Source organism: Lampetra planeri, chromosome 7, assembly GCF_965212315.1.
Source record: "Lampetra planeri chromosome 7, kcLamPlan1.2.h2, whole genome shotgun sequence".
Taxonomy (NCBI): Eukaryota; Metazoa; Chordata; class Hyperoartia; order Petromyzontiformes; family Petromyzontidae; genus Lampetra; species Lampetra planeri.
The window spans coordinates 5,724,535-5,739,256 of record NC_136113.1 but is presented as its reverse complement, the minus strand read 5'-3'; the positions used below and the strand labels follow the sequence as shown (position 1 = coordinate 5,739,256).

At 47.8% G+C, this 14,722-nt stretch overlaps 1 protein-coding gene across 1 annotated transcript; it reads left to right on the top strand.

The window, feature by feature from the left end:
• The first annotated feature begins 397 nt into the window (after positions 1-397).
• Positions 398-3,727, top strand: LOC144719843 (proteinase-activated receptor 1-like). Its single transcript, XM_078596097.1, has one exon. The coding sequence runs from the start codon at positions 435-437 to the stop codon at positions 1,344-1,346; it is 912 nt and encodes a 303-aa protein (XP_078452223.1). The 5' UTR covers positions 398-434; the 3' UTR covers positions 1,347-3,727.
• The last annotated feature ends 10,995 nt before the right edge of the window (positions 3,728-14,722 follow it).

Here is a 14,722-nt window from a genome sequence, read left to right as displayed (position 1 = left end):
TTTGCGTAATAGCGTCAGCGTCACTAATTGCGCTCTGATGTCAGTCATGACACAAATACATTCCCACTCGAAGCTGCCACAGGAAGCCGTGTAACACTGCCCCCACGTTAGAGAACGGCCCCCTGGAAGGTGACATCACAGAACTACATCTCAGGTCCCTTCAAGTGCCTCTCATCTCACTGGCTGCTCAACCTCCTCGTGTGCCCTGATCAAGGGAATTTGATTGCATACCTATTGAACATGAATATTGTTCGAAATATAATTTCATTATGTGCATATCACGAATTTATTGGGCTTTTAAAGTATTTGTTTTACATCTTTATATTGTCCAAATACGTTATTCAACGGGCACTGTAGTATTGTGTAAATGGATACATTGATAACTAGTTGCTGTATCTGTATATTGACGTTAAGGTCACTCATCCAGGTCAACTATGCACTTAACCGAAGACGTGGTGCCGGCTGTCAGCTGCCTGGTGGTCGTGCTCGCCCTGCCGCTCAACCTCGTGGCCATCTACATCCTCTGTGCGTGCATCAAGAGGAAGTCCTCCACCACCATGCTGATGATCAACCTGGCCGTAGCAGATGTCCTCTTCGTCTGCTGCCTATTCTTCATCATCCCGTACTACTTCAAGGGGAACGTGTGGGTCTTCGGACTTTTCCTCTGCCACTTCATCTACACGGTCTTCTTTACGACCACCTACGTGAGCATTTTGTCCGTGATGGCCCTCTCTGTGGACCGCTACTTCGCCATCCTGTACCCCATCAAGTCCAAGGTGTGGAGGAACAAGGTGTGGGGCTGCATGGCAAGTGCCATCATCTGGGTGGTGGTATTAATCCACATTTTACCCATTAATCTGGTCAACTTGATGAATATCGACCCAGCTCACAACACGAGTGAAGCCGCCTCCTCCTGCTATGATAATTTCAGCCAAGATGACTTGCATTTCATAGAGGGTCTTCGGTTAGTGCTGTGCATAGTCTTGTACGTGATTCCGCTGTTCGTCACATCCTACTGCTACGCCTCCATCATGAAAGTGCTCCTCTCCAAAAATGTTCTCAGCATGCGGAAAGAAAAGAAGACACGTGCCATTAAGCTGATCATAATTACGATGCTCATTTATCTGTTTTGTTTTGGTTGTTACAATGCTACGCATGTCATCGGTTATGTTAGCCATTCTAACATATGGTGGCGCCCTCTGTCACTTGTGTTCAACACCTTCAACTGCATGCTGGACCCTCTCATTTACTACTTTGCCTCATTCACCTGCCAGGAGGTCCTGAAACGATACTTCAGCCAAAAAAGACGGCTCAGCAATGGCAATGAAGCACCTCTGGATACCTAGCATCGAAAGCAAAACGGATGTGCTTGACTTTTCAAGAAAAATATGACATCTTAAACACTTTCTTTTCATTTTAGCAACTGCAGAGTATAAAGGGTGTCCATAGAGCCCCTATCCATTTCATTGAACTAATGGTATATGCACGTTTCTTTGCAGGACCCTATGAATATGAACGTACAAGAAGGTGTGATGGTAGTAACATTTTCAATAAGATGGGGTTCCTTGTCATTACGCAAACATCGTTTAGAAGTACCTGAATGAACGTTTTACAAATCGCTTGATGAGACGCAGTGGCATCAGATCCCTGGACAGCTCCATCTCCGGATTTAACGCCTTTGGATTTCTTTGCACGGGACTTTATCAAGTCAGAGGCGGTATCAAACACGAGCTAGAGATCTGCAAGGTTTAGGATATCATACCTATATATGGGCGGCAGTTCCAAAAAAAGAACTCCACAGATGCTGCAAAATGTGTTCCGCAATGCGGCTGACATATTTGAACTGTGCCCAGATATTGACGGTGCTGATGCTTGAGTGTTAAGTTTGGTACCAGTGCCAATGCTGTGTGCGGAGGTGAGACCGAATACGTCTAGTCGAGACCTTCCCTTCCCCACCAGTGACATGGGCATTCCAACGTCCCCGTAGCGAGTCTGTCCATCGCCGGTGTTCAGCCTGTCCGAGACTCATCCCTCTCTCCCTTCCATACTGACTGGCATCACGCACACGCCCCTTCACCCGCGTAGACGTTCCGGGCTGGGCCCAACCGGGTTACGTGGGTCACCCGGCCACCGGGCGCTTGTCGGCGAACACCACCTTCAGGACGAACTGTGATTTGTATTATTGCGTAATTTACCTTAAATTGCTTTGCTTTCAATAAAAGTAGAGGGGCGTTTCATGGAAGCCCTGTATTTTGTATGCTCAAGGTGTCCGCAGAATCGGTCACTTGCTTCAACGAACGTACTCTTGAGTCTTGAGGCCTACAGTGGAATGCAAAATGCATGCGCTTAAATTAGATGGAGACTCAGTATGTTACAGGCATCAATGGGATAGGTAATTTACTTTAAATAAATAAATAATCAATTTCTTCCCCCTGATGACTCCCCTCGTGGTGTCTTAACTGATCAAAACAAGCCTCTCACCAGTTGAAATTATGACAAAGTATCCATCTTTGTACTGAGGACACTTGCCATGGCATAATTGTCAATCTATGTAGAGTATTACATGCGCCTGTTTGTTGGAGGTTGAATCTACCATATGTGGGATTCAGCCTTAGGGGTTTCATGAGTACAAATTATCTTTTATTTGTTTTGACTTGGTTAGTAATGGTTACTCCATTACTATATAAATATGCTCAGTTTAAAGCGTACATTTCACGCATTTGGCATAGAAATCGTGCTTCCAATATCTCACACAGCAACGATGCTCACGCAGAATTTGTACTTTTCAAATCTTTCAGAGCAACTAGAGGCTGCTCATCACCCACTTCTTGAAATCGTTCATCTCCTTCTCTGCTGTTGGTATTGTTAGGTCCAATTGTGCCAAGTCTCTGTCGACTACGTCTTCCAATCTGCTCTGAGCTCTTCCTATTTTCCATCGTGTGTCGGTTTCTGTTGCATCAGCTATCACGATATCCTCAAACCTGAGTAGATACCCGAACTATTGTGACCTCTTGTCTCATCCTTTACGTGTCACCTACTTTTGTTTGCCCTTGGATTCGTATAATCTTATGCAGGCAACAATGCTCGCATCCCGCCATTGATCAGTCTCACACCACCCGCTGGACAAACTCATACATATTGTCTATCTTCTCAATTTGAAGTCTGGAAAAATCTTACACAAGCCGACATGTATTTGTATTCTCTTACATGTGTTGTTATTTCGTAGACAGCCAAAAGGAACTGTATAGTTTTGCCAATATTTTAACAAATGTATAAATGATATATCATTTTGTTCCCAGTCCACCTTTAATAAGTGCACGAGGTATATATATATTGTGATGCGTTTCCAGTTGTCTCCCAAACAAATATTTTAATTTTTTCAGCGAACTTGTTGATGATGAATTTAGTTTTTTTTCATCGTGATCCGAACTTTAAAACAATTACCTTCAATCTTGATTTGAAGCTTTGGTGACTGCAGGAATCCATATTCGTTGGTTCTTTCGATAAAGTCACGTAGGTGACCGAAAGGTTGGTGACTTTACCTTCAATAATTCATTTTCCATTTGTTATTGTAATCATTGTATCATCAGCAACACTGAGATGTATATATGGTTATCCATTAATGTTTACGCTCTTATTTCCCCAATTAAATTTATGGAATAAAACATTTTCTGATGTTCCTGTGAAGAACTTTGGTGAAAGTATCTCTCCTTGCCTGACTCTCCTTCTGATATGTAATTTGTTTAATTGTGACATGTAATCTCACTGTGGCTGTTCCATTGTTGAAAATGTTTTTCGTTATTTATTGATGTCTTTTTTATATCGGTCTTAATTATTGGGAAACTTCATCGTGTTTCAACGAGTCAAATGCTGAATCGTAATCTGCAAAAGCAAGGCATAATGTTACACGATATTCATTGGATTTTTCCAGAATATTTTTCATTGTATGTATGTGATCGATGGTAGAGAAACATTTCCAAAGCCTGGCTTGCTTACAATTTCTGGTTGGTCTCAAATGTTTCTCCTGATTTTCTGTTCCCATTGGTCATTGTGCATTCGTAGAGTGGAAAGTCATGGAGTCACCCAAGCTCTCACAAACCAAGGCCTAAACAACATATATCTAGAAAATATAAAAACACATTTACAGAGATAGAACAGCTACACTGAGATTGCATGAAGAAAGTAAACAGTGCATATGTTATAAGGGCAGCCAGGCAAGGAGATACATCTTCGGACACAATGACCACAATTCACTAATTCTTCAAAGGGATCCTTGACAAATACAAAAATGAGGCACATTTCCCAACAGCTCCGAGGACATATTGCAAATGCATTCTTAGCATCATCGCTGTTTGATATTCACAATGGTTGGAGAAGACAAAATTTCAACCTCTACTTGGTGAGTACACAACAATATATGCAAGCCTTGGCAAATTTTACACCATCTTGGCAGATTTACTGGCAAGCACACTTTAGATTTTTATTACAAGTGAACACATGCCAGAGGTCACGACTGACTTAGAATTAAACTTCACTCAGAATAGCACGTTTCTGCTCCCAGAGCACCGCCTTTCCCAAACACATTCCTGTGGAGGGAGCTGGTAGGAACGTTGGGTTGCTCGGTCAATGGCCAGGGTCAACGGCGGCGTGGTATATTCCGCGAATATGCCCGACTGTGAGGGCGGGCACAGGCCGGCGTGAGTAGGTTAAACGTTGCGTTTTATAAGGGCACCACGGGGTGACTAGCCCCTCCCCACCCAGCCCAACCCCTCCCCACCCTCCCTACCCAGCCCCTTCCCACCCTCCCCACCCAGCCCCTCCCCACCCTCCCCTCCCCACCCAGCCCCACCCTCCCCACCCAGCCCCTCCCCACCCAGCCCCACCCAGCCTCTCCCCACCCTCCCCTCCCCACCCAGCCCCTCCCTCCCCACCCAGCCCCTCCCTGCACGACGGACACAATAATCCCCTGTGGGCTGGTGTAACCAGGAGGTTCCTACCAGTATAATTATAAGTCCTGCTGCCTTCTAACATCATTGAGATACTAACAAATACACAAGTGTATATTCATCAATGCAACCGATTTGTTTTCCCCAAATGTATTTCAATGCCTTTCATTACCGTGGCTGTTATTCCGTAAGCGCTACGTAACCAAAGTTTGGAATTCGCACAGAATTTGGTGAAAAGTTAACCCAAGCATACATACTTGGCTTTGTTCAACTGACATCTGGAACGCATGTGTTAGATTGTGTATGAATTACATTTGCCATTCCAGTACAAACAAAATCACACATTATATTTAATTAATATCCGTTGCAATTCAAAATGTATATGACATATGTGCAATTAAATAACCGTTTAAGGTGGAAATCGCATTGTAATTTCACAAAACATTTCAGCGACAATTAGAGCAAAACACACGACACTGAATTGTAGTTATGTCAGCTTAAGGCCATTCGTATATTTGGCGTTATTTTGGCTAATTAATGAGTTTTTTTACCTTTTCAGTTATCCTAATTTTAACAGATGTATGTAATGCACATGTATAATTTGAGTGACTCTACATACAGGAATACACAAACGCGTTATCATTTCCCAAGACTTATCACAACACGAAAATACAAAATTAACATATCTGAACCTGTAGCATTTTTCCTTGCGAGAACAACTCTTATCATCATATTCTTAGGTTTTTTCGGTAAAGTCACGTAGGTAAAACATCAAACTTAATGAAAATAAAATAAAATAAAAACAAAAATCGCGACGTTTCGGAGGCAACACAAGTCTCCGTCATCAGGTGGGACCGTCACAGCCGAATTAGCTGCATCAAGTGAGGCAATGATTCAAGAAGTAATCCCTTATAAGCAAGTTGAAGGGGGGAGGAGGGGGGGGGGGTAGCTCATCAGAATGTGGTAGCCAATAAATGGAACGTATCGGGAGGGAGGGGGGCGGGGCTCAAAGACAGCACGGAGTGCTAAGTACAACGCATCGGGAGGGGGAGGGGGGGTGAGCGGGGCCAAAACAATGGACGACGGCTTGGACGCGGTTGCTGCTGCACACGCCAACACAATGGACAGAGAGGGGGGAGGGGAGGTCTGATACACATGATAGACAAAAGAACGAAAATGCCCATGTTTATACCAATGCTGGCTGAACAATGAAGAGAGCACTGCCAAAAAATAACTGGGGATGTTAACACTCGGTAAAGTAAAGTAAAATAGTGCCTGTCAGATAAGATGGTCCAAAAAAGTGTAATTAAGTCTTTTTTGCGTGGTTGATAACATCTTTCCAATGATTACTAAGTTTGTACCCATCATCAGGGTTGAAATTATGTCTGTGTTTGTATATTTGTATGGCTTCGTGTACAAACCTTTGATGGTAGCCGGGAGGTTTGCAGAGAACCTTGGTCTCAGAAAAGACAATTTCATGAGAGCCCACCGAGTTGTAGCAATGATCGGCAACGGCAGAAGAATCAGTTCTGCCGTGTTTCAGATCTGACTTGTGCTCGCGGACACGATCAGAAACATGACGTTTCGTTTCTCCAATGTAGCAATCACCACAAATGCAACTCAATTTGTAGACTCCAGGATACTGTAAGTCAGGAACGACATCCTTCACAGATGGAATCAGATCACGGATTTTATGCACTGTACTGAATCGGACTTGGATCTTATGTTTGTTTAGAATTTTGGAGATCTTTTTGGTCACGCCTGCTATGTATGGTAACGTGATAGTTTTGGTCGGAGTTTCAAGTGGCTGTTTCTGTGTGGTGGGAGAGACAGCTTGGTGGATAGTACGGTCAGAGTATCCGTTCATCCTGAGGGCCCGATGTACATCTCTTAATTCACCGGTCAGGTGGTGTTTGTCAGAAATGCCATGGGCTCTGTGGTATAGCTTTTGATGAGATAATTCTTTTGAAATGGGTGGTGGTGGGAATCCGGTTTCAAGTAGGAATCTGTGTGGGTGGCTTTCCTGTAGACAGAATGTCCCAAGGATCCGTCAGGCCTCCTCTCAAACAGAATATCCAAGAATGGTAGTTTACCGTCTTTCTCCACTTCCATGGTGAATCATCATTCAACCAACAATGCACCAGACAGCATTGTCTTCAGGTGAAGAGAGAAATGCGAATCACGTCGATCCTCTCAAGATCACACAACGCCTTAATCTATGCGAGCAAGGATCGAAGTTGTCAAACTTGATGTTGCTGCTTGTGTTTAGAAGTAATGAATCAGCCAAGAGGATCTGCCACAAAGATGCTTTGTTTCGGTGGGCAGGGTACTTGAACGGCTGTGGTTGATCTAAATTTATGAACAGGTGAGTATACGTAGCAACTACTGCACGTGGCAGAGACAGAAATAGATTGGTGACATTGCTGATGCCGTATGATAGGTTAAAGCAAAAGTAGCAGAGTATTTGGGGAAATGAGTATAACATGCGGTGGTGGCAGTCGTCTTTTAAAAAAAAAAAATACAGAGATTATAAAAATGTTCATCAGTATACATAGCCAGTTTTGACTGTTCAACGCGTTTATCACCTTCGATTAGCATGGTTTGGTATAAAAGAAGTTCAACAACATACACCTTCACTACTCAATGTATACGAATAGAAAACCGTTCGTATATATACTCTTAGGTTTTTTCCGATAAAGTCACGTAGTTTAACACGTAGGCTTTCGCGACCGATATTATTCATAATCAACGTTTTTGGGTTTACAATGTAAATGTTGTGGTTTGACGCTTCAACACACCGGTGGGCTAAAGCAGTGAACTATTTGTCTTTTGTCAACGTGACACTTTTTTACTGATTGGCCGTGTCGGGTGGTGGAGGGTTACGACACATTTATAAATAACGCGATCTAAACCCAAAAACGTTGATTATGAAAGTCACGTAGGTAAAAAATAAATAATTAAAATAAATAATTAAAATAATCGAAAACATTATTGAAATCTAACCTATATAATTCATTTTTTGTCTGTCTGTCTGTCTGTCCGTCCATCTGTCCGTCTGCGTACGCTCCCTTGCGGGGGATGTAGCTCTCGGACCGTGGGGTTCGCCGAGATTACATTTTGCAGGTGGGCACGCCCCCGGCCCCGCGGTAAACTTAGGCATTTCTGATTTTTCGTCTCTAAACTTTAAATCGGACCGATTACCGATTTAGTGCGATTTCTCTTTATTTATTTATTTAACGCTTTATTTATTTATTTACTATTCCCGACCGGCGCGGACCACGGTGGTTGCCCCTGGCAACGGGTAGCAATGCCTTCACTGCGGGGTGGACGCCATTTTTAATTCCCGTTAAAAATATGCGCACGCATTAACACGCGACTCTGAGGTAAATTCATCAAAGTTTCACGTCCTCTTCACTCCCCCCCCCACCCCAATGTGTGCAATTACTATTATAGGGTCGGTAGATAATAAAATTATAGCGATTAGACAGTATTATTGTAGCGCGGGGGGGGGGGGGGTAACGGCCCCAGTACCCAGCCTCAGCCGGGTGGGCAATCTAGGCGAGGCCGGAGGCTCTGCACGGTACTAGGCCTCGACACGCCACACGTGTCAAGCGACGACTTTGTGGTATAAACTCGATATACCCAGCGTTGCCCGGGGGGAAAATACATTTAAAATCTTCTGAAAACTTTAAAACATTACATACCAATGAAAATACAACTGTGTAATTACTTTTAAACCCGACGTGCCAAGAATCGATTCTCTGAATCGCGCAAAGGAATCTAAGGTTGTAGATTGCTTTAGAATCGGACGATTCCCGTTTACTATAAGTTGGTTATAGTCGATATAAACTGCTACGAACGGGAAATATCCGGCGTTGACCGGGGCAAAAATGTAATTAAAAACTCCTGAAAACATTAAAACATAACATACCAATGAAAATAAAACTCTGTCATTCAAAACGTAAACCCCCAACATGCCAGGAATCGATTCTTTGAATCGCACAAAGGACTAATCGAAGGTTGTAGATTACTTTAGGATCGCGCTGTTCCCGTTTAATATAAGTTGGTTATAGAGTTGATATGAACTGCTACGAATGGGAAATATCCGGCGTTGACTGGGGCAAAAATATAATGGTGAGGGTGTGATTTGTGAGGATGAGTAGTGAGGGTGAGTGGTGAGGGTGAGTGGCGGTTGTGAGTGGCGATTGTGAGTGGTGATTAGTGAGTGGTGAGGGTGAGTGGTGAGTTGTGAGGGTGAGCGGTGAGCGTGAATGGTTGTTGTGAGTGGTGAGGGTGAGTGGTGAGGGGTGAGAGATTGGTTAGTGGTGAGGGTGAGTGGTGAGGGTGAGTGGTAAGGTTGAGTGATGATGTTGAGTGGTGAGGGTTAGTGGAGAGTGGTAAGGATGAGTGGTGAGAGAGTTGTTAGTTTTGAGGGTGAGTGGTGAGGTTGAGTGGTGAGGGTTAGTGGAGAGTGGTGAGTGGTGATTGGTCAGTGGTGATTGGTCAGGATGAATGGTGAGTAGTGAGGGTGAGGTTGAGTGGTGAGGTTGAGTGGTGAGGGTGAGTGGTGAGGGTGAGTGGTGGTTGTGACGGTGAGTGGTGAGTGGTGAGGGTGAGTGGTCAGGGTGAGTGGTGAGGGTGAGTGGTGAGGGTGAGTGGTGAGCGGTGAGGGTTAGTGGTTGTTGTGAGGGTGAGTGGCAGTTGTGAGTGGTGATGGGTGAGTGGTGAGTGGTGAGCGTGAGTGGTGAGGGTGAGTGGTGAGGGTGAGTGCTGAGTGGTGAGGGTGAGTGGTGAGAGAGTTGTTAGTTTTGAGGGTTAGTGGTGAGGTTGAGTGGTGAGGGTTAGTGGAGAGTGGTGAGTGGTGATTGGTCAGTGATGATTGGTCAGGATGAATGGTGAGTAGTGAGGGTGAGGTTGAGTGGTGAGGTTGAGTGGTGAGGGTGAGTGGTGAGGGTGAGTGGTGGTTGTGACGGTGAGTGGTGAGTGGTGAGGGTGAGTGGTGAGGCTGAATGGTGAGGGTGAATGGTGAGAGTGAGTGGTGAGTGGTGAGGGAGAGTGGTGAGTGGTGAGGGAGAGTGGTGAGGGTGAGTGGTGAGGGTGAGTGGTGACGAAGAGTGGTGAGGTTGAGTGGTGAGTAGTAAGGGTGAGTGGTGATGGTGAGGGTTAGTGTTGAGGGTGAGTGGTAAGGGTGAGTGGTGAGGGTTAGTGGTGAGGGTGAGTGGTCAGGGTGAGTGGTGAGGGTGAGTGGTGAGGGTGAGTGGTGAGTGGTGAGCGGTGAGGGTGAGTGGTTGTTGTGAGTGGTGATGGGTGAGTGGTGAGTGGTGAGCGTGAGTGGTGAGGGTGAGGGGTGAGGGTGAGTGGTGAGGGTGAGTGGTGAGGGTGAGTGCTGAGTGGTGAGGGTGAGTGGTGAGGTTGAGTGGTGAGGGTTAGTGGAGAGTTGTGAGTGGTGATTGGTCAGTGGTGATTGGTCAGGATGAATGGTGAGTAGTGAGGGTGAGGTTGAGTGGTGAGGTTGAGTGGTAAAGGTGAGTGGTGAGGGTGAGTGGTGGTTGTGACGGTGAGTGGTGAGTGGTGAGGGTGAGTGGTCAGGGTGAGTGGTGAGGGTGAGTGGTGAGGGTGAGTGGTGAGCGGTGAGGGTGAGTGGTTGTTGTGAGGGTGAGTGGCAGTTGTGAGTGGTGATGGGTGAGTGGTGAGTGCTGAGCGTGAGTGGTGAGGGTGAGTGGTGAGGGTGAGTGGTGAGGGTGAGTGGTGAGCGGTGAGGGTGAGTGGTTGTTGTGAGGGTGAGTGGCAGTTGTGAGTGGTGATGGGTGAGTGGTGAGTGCTGAGCGTGAGTGCTGAGCGTGAGTGGTGAGGGTGAGTGGTGAGGGTGAGTAGTGAGGGTGAGGTTGAGTGGTGAGGGTGAGTGGTGAGGGTGAGTGGTGGTTGTGACGGTGAGTGGTGAGTGGTGAGGGTGAGTCGTGAGTTGTGAGGCTGAATGGTGAGGGTGAATGGTGAGAGTGAGTGGTGAGTGGTGAGGGTGCTTGGTGACGAAGAGTGGTGAGGTTGAGTGGTGAGTAGTAAGGGTGAGTGGTGATGGTGAGGGTTAGTGGTGAGGGTAAGTGGTAAGGGTGAGTGGTGAAGGTTAGTAGTGAGGGTGAGTGGTCAGGGTGAGTGGTGAGGGTGAGTGGTGAGGGTGAGTGGTGAGGGTGAGTGGTTTTTGTGAGGGTGAGTGGCAGTTGTGAGTGGTGATGGGTGAGTGGTGAGTGGTGAGCGTGAGTGGTGAGGGTGAGTGGTGAGGGTGAGTGCTGAGTGGTGAGGGTGAGTGGTGAGAGAGTTGTTAGTTTTGAGGGTTAGTGGTGAGGTTGAGTGGTGAGGGTTAGTGGAGAGTGGTGAGTGGTGATTGGTCAGTGATGATTGGTCAGGATGAATGGTGAGTAGTGAGGGTGAGGTTGAGTGATGAGGTTGATTGGTGAGGGTGAGTGGTGAGGGTGAGTGGTGGTTGTGACGGTGAGTGGTGAGGGTGAGTGGTGAGGCTGAATGGTGAGGGTGAATGGTGAGAGTGAGTGGTGAGTGGTGAGGGAGAGTGGTTAGTGTGAGTGGTGATGGTGAGGGGTGAGTGGTGAGGGTGAGTGGTGAGTGGTGAGGGTGAGTGGTGACGAAGAGTGGTGAGGTTGAGTGGTGAGTAGTAAGGGTGAGTGGTGATGGTGAGGGTTAGTGGTGAGGGTGAGTGGTAAGGGTGAGTGGTGAAGGTTAGTGGTGAGGGTGAGTGGTCAGGGTGAGTGGTGAGGGTGAGTGGTGAGGGTGAGTGGTGAGCGGTGAGGGTGAGTGGTTGTTGTGAGGGTGAGTGTCAGTTGTGAGTGCTGATGGGTGAGTGGTGAGCGTGAGTGGTGAGGGTGAGTGGTGAGGGTGAGTGGTGGTTGTGACGGTGAGTGGTGAGTGGTGAGGCTGAATGGTGAGGGTGAATGGTGAGAGTGAGTGGTGAGTGGTGAGGGAGAGTGGTGAGGGTGAGTGGTGATGGTGAGGGGTGAGTGGTGAGGGTGAGTGGTGAGGGTGAGGGGTGAGTGGTGAGGGGTGAGTGGTGAGGGTGAGTGGTGACGAAGAGTGGTGAGGTTGAGTGGTGAGTAGTAAGGGTGAGTGGTGATGGTGAGGGTTAGTGGTGAGGGTGAGTGGTCAGGGTGAGTGGTGAGGGTGAGTGGTGAGGGTGAGTGGTGAGGGTTAGTGGAGAGTGGTGAGTGATGATTGGTCAGTGGTGATTGGTCAGGATGAATGGTAAGTAGTGAGGGTGAGGTTGAGTGGTGAGGTTGAGTGGTGAGGGTGAGTGGTGAGGGTGAGTGGTGGTTGTGACGGTGAGTGGTGAGTGGTGAGGCTGAGTGGTGAGGGTGAGTGGTGAGGGTGAGTGGTGAGGCTGAATGGTGAGGGTGAGTGGTGATGGTGAGGGGTGAGTGGTGAGGGTGAGTGGTGAGGGTGAGGGGTGAGTGGTGAGGGGTGAGTGGTGAGGGTGAGTGGTGACGAAGAGTGGTGAGGTTGAGTGGTGAGTAGTAAGGGTGAGTGGTGATGGTGAGGGTTAGTGGTGAGGGTGAGTGGTAAGGGTGAGTGGTGAGCGTGAGTGGTGAGGGTGAGTGCTGAGGGTGAGTGCTGAGTGGTGAGGGTGAGTGGTGAGAGAGTCGTTAGTTTTGAGGGTGAGTAGTGAGGTTGAGTGGTGAGGGTTAGTGGTGGTTGTGACGGTGAGTGGTGAGGGTCAGTGGTGAGGCTGAATGGTGAGGGTGAATGGTGAGAGTGTGTGGTGAGTGGTGAGGGAGAGTGGTGAGGGTGAGTGGTGATGGTGAGGGGTGAGTGGTGAGGGTGAGTGGTGAGGATGAGGGGTGAGTGGTGAGGGGTGAGTGGTGAGGGTGAGTGGTGACGAAGAGTGGTGAGGTTGAGTGGTGAGTAGTAAGGGTGAGTGGTGATGGTGAGGGTTAGTGGTGAGGGTGAGTGGTAAGGGTGAGTGGTGAGGGTTAGTGGTGAGGGTGAGTGGTCAGGGTGAGTGGTGAGGGTGAGTGGTGAGGGTGAGTGCTGAGTGGTGAGGGTGAGTGCTGAGTGGTGAGGGTGAGTGGTGAGAGATTCGTTTGTTTTGAGGGTGAGTGGTGAGGTTGAGTTGTGAGGGTTAGTGGAGAGTGGTGAGTGGTGATTGGTCAGTGGTGATTTGTCAGGATGAATGGTGAGTAGTGAGGGTGAGGTTTAGTGGTGAGGTTGAGTGGTGAGGGTGAGTGGTGAGGGTGAATGGTGATAGTGAGTGGTGAGTGGTGAGGGAGAGTGGTGAGGGTGAGTGGTGATGGTGAGGGGTGAGTGGTGAGGGTGAGTGGTGAGGGTGAGGGGTGAGTGGTGAGGGGTGAGTGGTGAAGGTTAGTGATGACGAAGAGTGGTGAGGTTGAGTGGTTAGTAGTAAGGGTGAATGGTGATGGTGAGGGTTAGTGGTGAGGGTGAGTGGTGAGTGGTCAGTGGTGAAGGGTCAGGGTTAGTGGTGAGGGTGAGTGGTGATGGTGAGGGGTGAGTGGTGAGGGGTGAGGGTGAGTGGTGAGTGGTGACGGTGAGTGGTGAGGGAGAGTGGTGAGGGAGAGGGGTTAGGGTGAGTGTTGAGGGTGAATGGTGAGGGTGAGTGGTGAGGGTGAGTGGTGAGGTTGAGTGGTGAGGTTAAGTGGTGAGGGTGTGTGGTGAGGGTGAGGGTGAGTGCTGAGGGTGTGGTGAGAGTGAGTGGTGAGGGTGAGTGGTGAGGGTGAGTGTTGATGTTGAGGGTGAGTGGTGAGGGTGTGTGGTGAATAGTAAGGGTGAGTGGTGAGAGTGAGTGGTGAGGGTAAGGGTGAGTGGTGAGTGGTCAGTGGTGAGGTTGAGTGGTGAGTAGGAAGGGTGAGTGGTGAGTGGGGAGGGTGAGTGGTCAGGGGTGAGGGTTAGTGGTGAGGTTGAGTGGTGAGTAGGAAGGGTGAGAGGGGAGGGTGAGTGGTGAGCGTCAGTGGTGAAGGTGAGTGGTGAAGGTGAGTAGTACGTAGTGAGGATGAGTGGTGAGTGGTGAGGGTGATTAGTGAGTAGTGAGGGTGAGTGGTGAGGGTGAGTGGAGAGGGAGAGAGTGAGTGGTGAGCGTCAGTGGTGAGGGTGAGTGGTGGTGGTGAGGGTGAGTGGTAAGCGTGAGTGGTGAGGGAGAGGGTGAGTGGTGAGGGTGAGTGGTGAGGCTGAATAGTCAGGGTGAATGGTGAGAGTGAGTGGTGAGTGGTGAGGCTGAATGGTCATGGTGAATGGTGAGAGTGAGTGGTGAGGGTTCGTGGTGATTGGTGATTGGTGAGTGGTGAGGGTGAGTGGTGAGGGTGAGTGGTGAGGGTGAGGGAGATTGGTGAGGGAGTTTGGTGATTGGTGAGTTGTGATGGTGAATGGTGAGGGTGAGTAGTGAGTGGGAGTGGTGAGGATGAGTGGTGAGGGTGAGTTGTGAGTGGTGAGTGGTGAAAGGTATTGTCAAAGCCCACCGGGCTTTGACAATACCTTAGTATCTGTGTATATATGTAAGGTTATTAAGAAATATATTTTTCACCCGGGCAACGCCGGGTACTTCTGCTAGTAAAATAATAAATCACAACCGTTCGTAGATAGTTTCTTGAAATGTGCAAGTGTTTTAGAAATATAATAATAAATCACGACGTTTCGGAGGCAACACAAGTCTCCGCCATCAGGTGGGACCGTCACACAGTAAATTTAGCTGTGACATTACCGAAAAAACCTAAGAGTATGAATCCTTGCAGTCACGAAAGCTTCAAATCTAGAACTAAGACTTC

Bases quoted from the DNA above. Each gene is read 5' to 3' on its own strand.
- LOC144719843 (XM_078596097.1), top strand. From the start codon at position 435: ATGCACTTAACCGAAGACGTGGTGCCGGCTGTCAGCTGCCTGGTGGTC.